Raw genomic sequence first — 14,211 nt, 5'->3', positions numbered from 1 at the left:
AGCGCGATTTAAAGGACCCATCCAAGAAACCGGGGTCACAAACATGACTAACCACCATAATGAAAGGAAAAGGCAGAAAAATGAGAGGGCAAACTTCCCTGGACAGTAACCTGAAGAAAACAAGCCCTAGCGGCGGAGACGAGAGTCCAGGCGGCGGCGCGATGCCCAGCCGTCGCGAGCGGGAGTTATCGTGAGCTAAACGACGGAGACGCGAGCAAATCGGCGGCGATATGCCCTAGCCGTCGCGGGCTTGATGCCCTAGCGGGAGTTTTCGCGTGAAGCTCATAAATTTTTTTTTTAAAAACTCTTTGATTAAATAAGTATATAAATTTCAATCATAATCTGTTTGATATATCAAACTCAGCTATATTTAACAATACATATATATAATTAATTAATTTAACACTCATTTAATTTTAATTGAACTCGACTTTGACTCGATCACTAGAGCTAGTTTGGAAAGCACGAATTTGACTCATAAATAATTAAAAATATTTAGTATATAATATTCTGGCATTAACTTTGAAATTTACTTTAATTTAAACGAGGTTGTCCTTAAGCTTACGAGTCTAGGCTGAGCTTAAGTATAGGCTCGAGCTCGAGCTATATCATGGTTCTATAAGTTTGAATTGTAAGCTTGCTAACTAATCGAGTTCAAGTCGGCTCAGTGAATTTTTTTTTTAGTTAAAAGCAAGAAAAAAGCGATATTTATATATAGCATGCAAACATATTAGTATGTAAATTAAATTTGTTTTAAAAAATACAAAAAATCATTTCAAATTTAGATTTCATTTAGAATGACTTTCTTAATGCTTCTTAAAGTAGCTTTTTTTAGTATAAAAATTAAAAATTTTATACTAAAAAACTTTTTTAAGAAGTAATAAGAAAACCGTACCAAGCAAAGACTTGGCTTTGTTTGAGACAATTTTTTTATTACTTCTTAAAATAATCTTTTAGTATAAAAATTTAATTTTTATACTAAAAATCTGATTTAAGTAGCAGGAAAAAGCCGTCCAAACGAAGCCTTAGTCTTCAATATAAATACAAAATTCTCCAAAGGTAGATAGGTTGAAGAACGGGACCGGAACTCCTGCATGGAGTAAAAATACTTTAATGATCATAAATGTTTTTTTTTTATTATAAGTATGATATATATGATATATTTTTTGTATGCAAATAATCCAAGGAATTCAATCAACTCAAAGTTAGTTAAGCACAATACCATTATCATTATCTCTTTAATTATAATTATACTTAACACGTTTGAAAAAAAAATTTAATGTGATGTGTAAAATATCTAACATTAAGTAAATTTATCAACAAGAAAAACTCTTAATTAATGAACATTTAATATATTATGATTTAGCTTATTTTTTAGTTAATGCATTGATAATGTAATTAATAAATAAAGCCTATTTGAAAAATTTTAATCAATATATTATAAATTTAGGATCAAGTAAATGTCATAATAATAATTTGTGCTCAATAATCTTATACTAAGTAAATTTAGTATATGATCATGAATTAAATAAATATTTAAAATAATTCTACATATTAAAAAATATGAGATAATTCTAAAAAACAAAAAATCAACTCAAATAAATTATAATAAATTATTAAATACATTTATAAGTTTTGAATTGTATTTTCAATAAATATAGATAAAATCTAATTAATTTTAGTTATGTATATATCATTCTAGAGGCATTTGATAAGACAATCAATGTGCAATGAAATTCATGACAAATCACACTTAGCTAAATTCATTTAGTATATTTGAGCTTTTCTCTAAGTGACCAATCCTCCAAGCTAGTTAGCCTAATAAAAGACTTCTTTGTCTTCATAGTTTTTATAAAAAGAATAAATTATAAAAAACTATTTAATAAATCATTAGACACTGGAGAAATTTCATTATTATTTAGCTATTAGTAAGCCACAAATAAGTCACAAATGTTCATGTGACAAACATGTTGTTGGTTGACAAACATCAAATATCGATAATGGACAAACATTAGGTGCTACAGTGTTAAGTGATAATTAATAGTACACACTATTTGACATTTGGTATTAGTAATGAGTGCCGGTCATTCTAAACATTATAGGGGGCATTGGGATAGTGATGGTGAATAATGGTTAACTAACATAGGGCATCTATCACTGAAAAATGTGGAGAAAAATCAATTTAATCTTTCTCTTGATACCAAAGGATAACTACCGGCTTAATAACATGCATCGAATATCGGTGCTCATTCAATGTTAGACATTAGTCATTTGTAAAAAAAAATATGAAAATAGATGATAGGAAATGTCATAGGTGAAGCAAAAACTATTGGAGATTTTCCAAAAGTCTTGTGACAAGGTGTAATCAACAAAATATTTTTAATGATAGAAGTGAGATCAACATATTTTTTAATGATATAAGTGAGATCAATTGATCAAATAGTCGAGCATTGAACATCATTAAATGACATACATGTATCAAACATCAACCATATATAAGCATCAAGTGATGGTTAACGAGGAATATTGAAAGTTGAGGATAGTGAGTGGGATCATCTAAGTCATTCTCATAATATGAGGGAAGGTTAAATGACTAAGAAGCCGGTCATAGAACATCAATGGCTAACATTCATCATAATGGTGGTAGGTTATATTTGGTAGCCCTTTCAATTATGCTTGCTTTTAAGTTCTTTTCAAATAATTCAGCATGATTTTGCTCGGACTACATTCATATCATCATAAGATAAATTCTCTTAAATAAAAAGAAAATATTTTTTTCAATTTGCTATAGCATTGCAACAATTATGTCAAATTAAAATAAACATCTACAAAACAGGTATTCAAATTGTGTGTGTGTGTGTTTTTTTTTTTTCTTTTGCTGAGACTAGCATTGGTTTAGACATAACATGATCAATTTGATAAACAAACACCATTAAAACATATTTATCATATGAAATTTTCTAATCTGCACAATTAATTTAGGCTTCGTTTGGAACAACTTTTGTATTACTTTATTAAACAATTTTTTAGTAAAAAATTTTATACTAAAAATTTGTTTCATAAAATAGTAAGAAAATTATCTCATTCCTTATATCTGCTTAAGCATTTGGCAATCTCATCATGAAATAATAAATAAATTCCATCAATCACATCAGTTGCACTTAGTCTTCTTAATCTTAGAGAAGTCAACCCTTTCACTCCAATTAATTATGCTTTTATTTCTTTTAGGAACACAAATTTCAACATCTACCCAACCCACATGGAAGAGACAACAATATGAATATGAGAGATACATTGATACCTTTCAATAAATGCTGATTAATTTAGTTTATTAGTTGAAAATTTTGACGATCAACTAAAAGATTTTGAATTTGAAGCTATGATGTCTGGTATGAATTTGTCGTAATTAGCTCAAAATTAAAAAAATAATTCAATCAAAATTTCCAAAGAAATTTTAGGCATAGACTGAATAAAAGATTCAGATGCAGTCTATCTTGATCTGTTGGTAGGAAATTTAGACTGTCAACTAAGAGGTCTTGAATTTAAAACTTACAAATGTGATGTGTGTATGAGTTTGTATTTAATTAGCTCAAAAATCTTAAAAAAATGAAATAAAAATTTCATAGGATGACGATGCTCTCTCTCTCTATCTCTATGAAATGATGAGTCACCACTTTTATTAGTGGGATGCTTCGAGAAGTGAGCAATTAAAATTTTGAAAAAACTTCATCTAATATGAAGCTCCCTCATTTCTTCAATTTTGTTTTAATTATTTGAAAAGTTTATTATTCATTATATAATAAATGTATATTAATACATCTTATTATTTAATATTTTCTTATCTTAATATTAAATTTGCACCGCTCATTAAAATAAATTAATTTATGCTGCGCTAATATGTATTTTATTTATTATTAAATCTTGTCTCATGCTTGACCAGTATTTTATTTTATTTTATTTGTTTGGCATATTTAGAAAAGAGATTTTCAGTCTTAATGTAATATATGTTAATTATATTTTTAAATATAAGAGATATATTTAAAATATATATATATTTTATCTTAGAATATTATAAAGATGATTTGTGATACTCTGAGTAGGATTTTTTTTACTAGAATATTTATGGTGATAGAAAGAATTTCACATCTGAATTTTGTAAAAAAAATCCACACACATAAATAAGATACATGCTTTTTAAACATGAGACAAGATTTAATAAATCTTCTTCAAAACACTGATGATAGTCTGTTGGGCGAGTAAATCATGTGGCGAACACGGAACAAGAAAAATATAAAATACAACGAAGAGAAAGTGCATCAGAATTTAACATGAAAAAACCCAAAACAAGTAAAAAATCATAGAGCCAGACCACAACAAGAAATTCACTATGAAAATTGGGAGAATTTTATGCAAATCTCTTTCTCACTCACTTTCTTCTTGCCTCTCTTCACCCTTGCACCATTCTCATACAAACAAGCAAAGATAAATATACAAAAAAATTACAAAGAGACGCAACCCTTAATGAAAAACGAGAAAGAAAACTACATGCCTATATCATAGCATCCTAGAAGATTTGAAGCGTCGTGACGCTCAACCCTCTGTCTCATGTGTGCTTGACAGCGCCACAATGACGAGGTTTGGAATGTCGCAGCATGGGGTGTCAAAATGGATTTTTGAGACATGGGCGGAAATTTGAACCTAGACCCGATTCGCCCCAAACTTGGGTCGACCCAACCCGATATGTTGACTCAGGTGCAGAGTAGGCGAGCAAGGGTGAGGACGGTGGGTTGCGGGGCATGTGAGCAGGCCTCGGGTACGATGCAGGTGGCAGGCTATAGTGCGCGTGTGGGAAAGTGTTAGTGTGCGTCGGGTGTAGGGTTGCGCACGGGGCCGCGACGCAAGCCAGGGGTGCTAGCTAGGGAAGCGGCGTTGCAGCTGGAATATAGGACGTAGGATGACAAGAGGAACATGCGAATCAGGGTCATTTCCTTGTCAAATTTGAGTTGTCGGGTCAACTGGAACCGACCAAATTTTAAAAACAAGTCAAAATATTAAATCCGAATCCGCTCCGTTTTACAAATAGATTAACCCAAACCTGAAATTTTATGATCGGGTCGAATATTGACACACCTAGTCGCAGCTCTTTGCTCTGTCTGTCTCCAAGCAAGCTACACAGCGTTGCAACGCTCATATTCACAATGTTGCAATGTTGTGCAGTTTTACATGAAAAAAACTTCAGTCGCAAAGCACCCGAGTGCAAGCAGGGGGAGGATCCCCAACAAACTCGACCAATAGAATTTAAATCTAAGGCAACAACAATACAACCTGATTGATTGACACAATTAAATTCCACACAAAACTAACAATTGAGTCCTTGTCCACTTCCAAAAAAAAAAAAAAAAAGTTATCACAAGTTTCTTGTATAAGATCTTTGTCCAAGTAATGATATGTCAATTTTTTTTTGTTAAATTTCTTACAGCATTCAAACTCTTGTCTTAGCTTCAACTTCTAAATCAACCGTCTCCTTCCCTTAAACTGTTCTATGACTTTCACTTCTCTATTTTTCTACCATAATTGTGCAGAGTAGGAATTGCATACCAACAGTCATTCCAGAAATTTTCTAGAGAAAATTATTTAGTGAAAATTTTTAAATTTTTTTTCTAGAGGATCTACACACCATGGAGATCATTTACAGGTTGAAGGAAATTGTCAAAGCATGAAATCATTCAATAAAGTTGATGTTCTTGATTTTTCTTGAAATATGTATATGCACTCCATCGACATGATCGATCATGCATATGCGTCATCTCCAACATGACTAATACATCACCAACAAGATTGATACACGTGATCGATGTTTGTCATTGCTAATAAGGCTGATGCATGCCATCAATGCTAATGTTCATGCAAGCCATCATCATCAAGATCAATGTCACCCGTTGACAACCACCCTGACTCTTGTAATCACCAATAAGACCAATGCATGTCGTCAAAACAAACATGATACATTTCATTGCTAATAAAATTTATACCTACCGTCGAAAATAATATCGATGTTTGTCGTCACTGATAACAGCATCATTATTCCCAACATCACCACCAATGTCGGGGCCTGATAAGGGCAAGCTTATGCTCTTCTTCGTAGTCTTTGATGTCTCATTCTCTAAGGAGAAGAATCAAATAGGACACCAACGATCTCTTAAAAATAATATTATCAATAATTGAAAACAATAACTATGCATCCACACGCAAAGTAAAATATTATTCTTTATTTTGTCTAATTTATTTTTTGAACTTTGCAATCATACTCTTAATTTATCATTCAATTTCAAAATAATTTGTTCATATCTAAAAGCGTGGCATGGCTCTAGTACACATAATATAAATGTCGTATTAAATTAATAAATACTTTAATCACATTGAAACCGTGCGGTCTTACTCGCGCGTGCCAATCCGCCGAAGATCAATTCTTGGTCCACTAAAAATTTCCGTATAATTCACGAAAAAAAATTTAAAAAAATCGTACAAATTATTTTGAAAACCATTAACACATTAAATATTACCCTAATTAATGTTTCATTAGACATTTACTAACGGAAAGAATTTTTCTTAGAATTATATATTATTTTTATTTTCATAGGATATGCGGCAATGCGGCATAATTAAAAAAAAAGAACTTTATATCCACATCAACTTTAAAAAAAATAATAATTTGAACAAAAAAAACCAGTTAGTTTTTTTTTTTATACGATTTGGGAGTTCCCAATTGTACTCGTCCACCAACCATGCTAAGTATCACTGGATGCCTCTTCTAGGTCAGCCGAGAATTAGTCAAGCCTCCAAGCACTCTTTTAGGGATGACATTGGATGGATACCCAGTTCCCATAAAGAAGTTTGTTTAATTCAAATTTATCTGTAGGTGACAATGAAGTCTTATAAAATTAATTATGAAAAATAGCAGATGAAGATGGAGAAGAAAGATAAAAGAGGAAGATAACTCTTTTTTTTTTTTTGGACATTTAGGCCATTTAAGGCAAACTCACACACGCAACGCATACACAGAGACTCGAACCTTAGACCTCTTAGTTGGAAGCCTTAGCTCTCAACCAATAGGCCAAGGAGAGTTGTGTGGAAGATAACTCTTTGACTTTTTGACTTCGTTTGGGATAACTTTTTATCACTTTTTTTTACAGTTTTCAAGATTTTTTGTATTATACAACTACTTTAGAAAATAATAAAAAAAATCAAACAAAACATTTATTATCATAAAATAAGAAGCTCAAGATTTATAAATTATTGAGTGTCCATATGCTTGCCCTATGATTGCCTATGTATTGATGAGACTAGATATAATGTTATATAAAAAAGTTATATTAAAATATAAAATGCATAAATGATATAATATAGCTTAACAAAATCTTGCTACAAAAAGAAAATACACTAATTATCTCCCACTAATTATATGAGATATATATATTAAAGTTTTTCAAGCATATGATGAACCCAAATGTATCGATTGATTGATCTACTCCAATCTGATAGATATATGAGATCAACATCTTTTAGCCAACTGAATTAACTCGAGCTCAACATGAGTAATTTAGGGGTTTCAATGACAATCGAACATATTTTTCTTATGGACATTGTGCTTCTAAATATAGGTTGAAGAAATTACAATAAATGCATTTATAGTAGTTATCATGTTTTATTATTTCACATAAATTACCAACATTTATACAAATACTTCATAGTTAAAAATCTCCTTCCTTCCACAAACCTCGAACACCTAATTAACTTTGTGTGCAATTTTATAAAAAAATATAAAGAAAAAATTAAAAAATAAATAATGAATGTGATATGATAACTTCAAATCTAAGCAACAAATCTCATCCAACGTCCTTTTTTGAAAATATTTAACACTAAGATATAAATTTAATATGGATGGATGAGATTTGATCTTAATAGCTTCGCATCCAACTTCAATCAACTCATCCTAAAACCATAAATAAACCATACAATATACACTTAATAAGATCTCCAATCCTCAAAAAAATATGGAACCATTCCAAATCACTCCCATCCCAGATACGCCCAAAGGCAAGCACAAAGAGATCAAACCCAAGATTTTGTCCTTCTCCTTGTCCTTTTTTGAAAATATTTAACACTAAGATATAAATTTAATATGGATGAGATTGATCTTAATAGCTTCCCATCCAACTTCAATCAACTCATCCTAAAACCATAAATAAACCATACAATATACACTTAATAAGATCTCCAATCCTCAAAAAAATATGGAACCATTCCAAATCACTCCCATCCCAGATACGCCCAAAGGCAAGCACAAAGAGATCAAACCCAAGATTTTGTCCTTCTCCTCATCGTTCTCCTCGCATTCCTCCTCCTCCTCCTCCTCCTCCTCCTCCAAGCTCTCCATATACTTCTTCATCACCTCCGTCTCCCTCCTCATCACTTTATTCCAAATCCAGCTACTAAAAAACCCCTTATCCCGCTCCCACCTCCTTTCTATCACCTTCCTCCCTCTCAAAGACCTCAACTTTGCCTCCACCCCCATGGACGGCAACACCTGGTTCATGAGTTCCCTCAACGACACCTTCGAAGATGGCGAAGCAGAGCACCTTCTCTTTCCCTCCCCTTCATCCCATCACAATCTCCTCTGCCTCTCCGGCAGCGACAGATCCAACGGCACTAAAAACTCCTACGCCTTGGCACCACGCCATTCCCTCCCAAATGGCGCCATGTTCTTCAAAGGTCTCACCTTTATCTCCGACAGCTATTACGATTACGAGAATCTGTGGCACGGGCTCGCTGCTATGGTGCCGTTCATGGCGTGGCACAGCACGAAAGGCTGCGAGAAGCCGGAAAGGTGGTTGCTTTACCACTGGGGTGAGCTCAGGGTTGGGATGAGTTCGTGGGTGAAGATGTTGGTCGAAGCGGTGATGGGAGAAAAGGTGATGATTGAGGATTTGGAGGAAACTGGGGGAGGTTCATTCTGTTTTGAGAGGGCGGTGGTGTTTAGGCATAATGAAGGAGAGATGGGGATGGAGAGGAAGAAGATGGTTTATGATATGATGAGGTGCAAGGCTAGGGCTTTTTGCAGATTGGGAAGTGGGGGAGGAGAACGCGATGGAATGGTGAGGGTAACGCTTTTGATGAGGAAGGGTGCGAGATCGTTTAAGGATGAGAAAACGGTGGTGAAGATTTTTGACAGGGAGTGTGGGAAGGTTGAAGGTTGCAGGTTGAAGGTGATCAGGCCAAATAATCTCACCTTTTGTGATCAGGTAAAGCGGCTCTTGGGTTAGCTATCTTTGTCTTTTGGTTAAAAATATGAGTTTCTCATGTTTGTAATTCATTTTATGATGATTTTAATCCAAGACAACGATAACATGTACCTGTAACAAGAAGTTCGTATCCAAGCAGGTGAAGCTCATGACAGAAACAGATATCCTGGCCTCCCCTCATGGAGCTCAGCTCACAAACATGCTCTTCATGGACAAGAACAGCGGAGTCATGGAGTTCTTTCCCAAGGGATGGAAGGAGTTCGCCGGCGTAGGCCAGTATGTTTTCCGGTGGATCGCCGATGCCTCTGGCATCAAGCACCAGGGACCTTGGCATGACAGCAATGGTGATGATCAATGTCCATATAATGACAACTCAAAGTGTTTCGGATTCTACAAGAACGGTCGGATTGGGCATGATGAAGCTTACTTTACCTATTGGACGGCCAAGGTTCTCAGGGAGATGAGGGAGTACAAGCTCACTGAGGAATACAGATATGCACAGCAGGAGCTGAGAGCAAGGAAATGCCTCTGTGCTAGCTAATCACCCAGGCTGGTCGATTGGAATTCTTCTCCTGATCAAATTTCAATGATTTGTGTTAAGTAAGAATACATGCAGAGAATCTACAGAAATAACATGAAACTTACCTTGAGTGCAGAGAAATAATGGGATTGGAGACATCATTTTTTTTTTCCTTTTTATGTCTCTTCATTCCCGATCCATTCCCTCAATTCTTCCAGACTTTCCAAGCTGTAACATCGACTGTATAGAAATAAAAATGTCCAATTTTTTGCATGTAAAGGTCCAATTTTTTTGCATGCATTCTAGAAATTTAATACATTGGAACGCAAAACTCTCATGGGAACCAGCTTTTGGGATTTTACGATGGCGAGGCATTTCAATTTTTGCTTCAAGAACAAAATATAAAGAACTTTTCCAGCAGAACAGTAAGATATCAGGAACTTCCAGATAATTAAGGGAAATCATGTAAAAGCATATTCAAATACTATAATAGCATATAGCGCAAAATGAAACTATTGTGACCAGATCTGCTATCTATGGCTCTGCAAATCTAGTTATTAAACTTTGACGGTCGAAAGACAAGCAAAACGAATCAAATTGATAGATTTTCACTTGAATGTCCCCTTTCATTTGAGCAGAATGAGCATTGTTCAAAAGCATGGCGAATGTTGTTTTCATGCGGCCACTGTAGGTGATTAATATTTTCACAGATTTATGGAAGAATAAGAAATAAAGACTGTGTTTTCTTTTGTAAATGAGTTAATACCACGCCAGTTGATGGTTGATTTAAAGCTATTTGATTTGGCTTCGTATGGGACGGCTTTCTTACTTCTTAAAAGAGTTTTACAAATATTATTATAAAATGCACTTAAAATATATTAGAATTCATGAGATTTAATATAAAACTTTTAAAAATATTATATCTCATTTTCTAATATAAAGCGATTCGTTATCATTTATCCACTAAATTTTCATTCTTTTTTTAATTTTATTATAATAATTATTACTTAAATAATAATCATTTTTTCTATTTCTTTATAACCTAGCCATCTCATGAGTTGACTTAGATTCGCAATATTAAGCTCGAGTTTGAACTCGATTAATTAATCAAGCTCAAGCTAAGATTGACTCCAGCTCGACTCGACCATGATAAGAATGCTCTTGTACCATTCTATTCATATGAAGTCTTAATGTCTAGTTGCCATTGATCTTGGCTTAACTAGCTAGGGCAAGAAGCCAAACGACTCATTTTCTAAAAGTTGCTTAATAAACTCAATCTTTATCTTTCTCTAATCGCCTCAATTGCATGCAGTCTGCATTTTAAATCTAATCAAAAGAACTTGACTGTTAATGGTTTAGGCAGTTTGGGTGCTCATCCACAAGTACTTCAAGGCTTTTGCTTTGTATAAATCCCTTGAAACCCCTCATACAATACCGCATAGAATCATGGATGGCTCAAATTAGGGGTGTCAATTCGGGTAAGCGGGTCGGGTTCGGGTTGAACCCGAAACTGACCCGGCACTGTTCGGGTCAACCCGACCCGACCCGTTTTTAAAAACGGGTCAGGTTTCCTGACCCGAACCCGACCCGATTCGGGTCCGAGTCAACCCGACCCGACACGAATGACCTGAAGTTGACCTAAAATTACTAATTTTTTGGTCAAAATCGGGTCAATATTCGATTTTCGGGTCAAAATCGAGTCAAAATCAAGTAAAAAACGGGTCAATCTCGGGTTTTCGGGTCAAATATGAGTTTTCGTGTCACTTTCGGGTCAATTTCGGGTTGCTGGGTAAACCCGAACCCGACCCGATTTTTAAAACGGGTTGATTTGCTCAACCCGAACCCGACCCGTTTCGGGTTCGGGTTGACCCGAACCCGGATTTTTCCGGGTCGGGTTCGGGTCGGGTTTCGGGTCGTGTCAAAAATTGACACCCCTAGCTCAAATTGCTTCAAGAAGAGTAGCCATTTTTTCCAACTCAATTGGATAGTTTATGCTACACTAATCTACATTATGCATAAGACTGCCTCATTTGAATAGAAAATCACCTTCCTGGTTGAAATGTTGTGGTATGACTTGAGCCGCGCTCAAACGACCGTGCCTCTTGGTATAAACGAGTTGAGTCAAGCTCTAGTCCCTCTTGACTTGAACTTGAGTTTTAATCTATGATTTCAAGCCAACTCACGAACCAATTAATTTATCATGAAGGAGAGAAAATGATTGTAATTTAAGCAATTAATAAAATAAAATGAGAAAAAGAATGCAAAATTATAAGAAAAATGATATAATCACTTAATATAAGAAAGTAAGATATAATTTTTAAATATTTTTTAAAAATTTATACATAATATCATGATATATTTTAAGTATAATTCAAGCGAGCCGGCTCACAAGCCAACGAGTAGAGTCGAGGTTAGCTCAAGCTTGACTCGTTAGCTCATAGAGTTTGGCTCACGAGCCATTTACCATTTATTGAACCAAGCCTAAATCAGCTTGACTCACTTGCATCTCTTATTGTGCCCTAGGACACAACATCTTTCATGCAACCCACTGGCACAAGGGTCTTTGCGGAGCGCACAGATGCATTTCTCGCATCGCACTATACAGCCTACAAAAAATAAAAAATTTTAAGTCATGCGTAAGAACCCGCCTACTCTCGAGAGCGAATACAATGATTCACGCAAGCCCAATAGATAGCCAAGGAAAAACATGGAACTTTAAGTAGTCAAATCTTGAAGAAATCTTCTCTTAAATCTAAGGCTTCATTTGTGACAGTTTTTTGTTGCTTTCTAAAACGACTTTTTAGTACAAAAATTTCTAATTCATGAAATTTTTGTACTAAAAAGATGTTTTAGAAAGAAACAAAAAAGCTGTCCCAAACAAAACCTAAATATAGCAACGGAGTTGAGAATTGCTAGCCTTCAACCAACATGAGGTTAATCCAGCTCTAGACCACGTTGTACCAAGACGACCCAAACCTACTACTTATTATCCCTTCCAAGCAAAGCCTTAGCTTAGATGTCATGACCCTGACATCAATCCCACTTTGCTCAAGGCTATTGCACCATGCATAGATAGCTTTTCCGCTCAAATTTTGAATAACTCCTTCAAATTAATTCTTCCAACGCTCATCTCTCTCTTCTAAACCTTCTAAGATCTAACCCTCTTTCTAGCCCCAAACTGTAACAAAGAGCCCAACAGGTCTCAGCTGGCATGGTTTAAAAGCCCAACATGAACCAATTCTGAGAGTAGAAGCAATTTTTTAGCAGCAGGAGTATATGGAGCTATTGCAAGGTTGTTCTATCCTTCTTATTTTATCTGCCTATTCCTATATTATGAAGAATTTAAGAATTTCTCTAATGATTTCTAATTCAAATCTCATTGAGCAGAAAATGAACAGCTCGATCTCGATCAGACTATTCAAAACAAGGCAATGTCGCATTATATCCGTTTGGTTTGGCTGTTTACTGCTTCAACTTCACGTATTTAGATGCAATATCAATGCGATTAGAACCTAGCATATATATATGTATTTATATTTCTCTTCATAAAAGATGTATTATTACTTTTCTCTGAGGTGAAAATAATTTATTCTGCAACGAGTAATTGATGGAATTGCTGTTAATTAGGGAAACTTATTTAAAAAACTGGTCCCCGAAGAAGAAAGAAATATATGGATTGAGCTCGAGAATGAGATAGAGAAGAACTGGGAAGAGGAGATCAAAGATGGAATTCGACGACAAGCTCTCCAACTTCACAAGCTGTATCAACAAAGAGCAGAAGGCATCAGAAAAACTACTTCAGCTGCAGAAATCAACAGAACCAATTATAGATCAAGCAAAAAAGTCAGTACAGATATAACAATAAGCATTAGAACAGGGGGAGGTTGCAGTATCCAAATACTTGAACAGAAAATTGACGACATTCATAAGGGAAGGCCGCAGAGTTCAAGATCGGAAACAAAAGAAGGCCGACCGATCTACACAGGAAAAAATTTTGATTGGTCACAAACTCTGCGTTCGGCTTCAAACAAAGTCATGGCTTTCAATGGTAGAAAGAATGCTCTAAGAAATGCTGAATATGAGTGGAAATTCTGAATGGTAAAGAAAGAACAAGCCTGAAGAGCCGGCATCAGATTAAGGCTAAAAGTTTTCATGTCATAATGGGTTTAACAGCATGTGTGTTAATGTGTGAGAGTGAGGGTGCAAATTCATCAGATTTTATAACTTAGTGCAAACAGTTTTTTTTTTTTTTTTTAATTTCTTTTTGACGAGATATTGTGAGCAAAAGATTGAGAAACACACCATGAAAATAATCTTACATCTCAAATTTAGACCAATAAAAAGTTTCACAAAGCACTTGTTGAATAGTATGAAAAAAAGTTAGGAAAT

The 14,211-nt window shown here is 34.5% G+C and overlaps 1 protein-coding gene across 1 annotated transcript; it reads left to right on the top strand.

The window, feature by feature from the left end:
• The first annotated feature begins 8,442 nt into the window (after nucleotides 1-8,442).
• LOC110096417 lies at nucleotides 8,443-9,872 on the top strand. Its single transcript, XM_020822368.2, has 2 exons — nucleotides 8,443-9,302; nucleotides 9,442-9,872. Exons 1-2 carry the CDS (start codon nucleotides 8,574-8,576, stop codon nucleotides 9,841-9,843), a joined length of 1,131 nt encoding a protein of 376 aa, XP_020678027.2. The 5' UTR covers nucleotides 8,443-8,573; the 3' UTR covers nucleotides 9,844-9,872.
• Nucleotides 9,873-14,211: the final 4,339 nt, after the last annotated feature.

This window comes from Dendrobium catenatum, unplaced genomic scaffold (genome assembly GCF_001605985.2).
Source record: "Dendrobium catenatum unplaced genomic scaffold, ASM160598v2 fragScaff_scaffold_817, whole genome shotgun sequence".
In the NCBI taxonomy this organism is placed as follows: domain Eukaryota; kingdom Viridiplantae; phylum Streptophyta; class Magnoliopsida; order Asparagales; family Orchidaceae; genus Dendrobium; species Dendrobium catenatum.
Note: the sequence above shows the minus strand (reverse complement) of the source record. Positions and strands in the feature narration are given on the sequence as shown.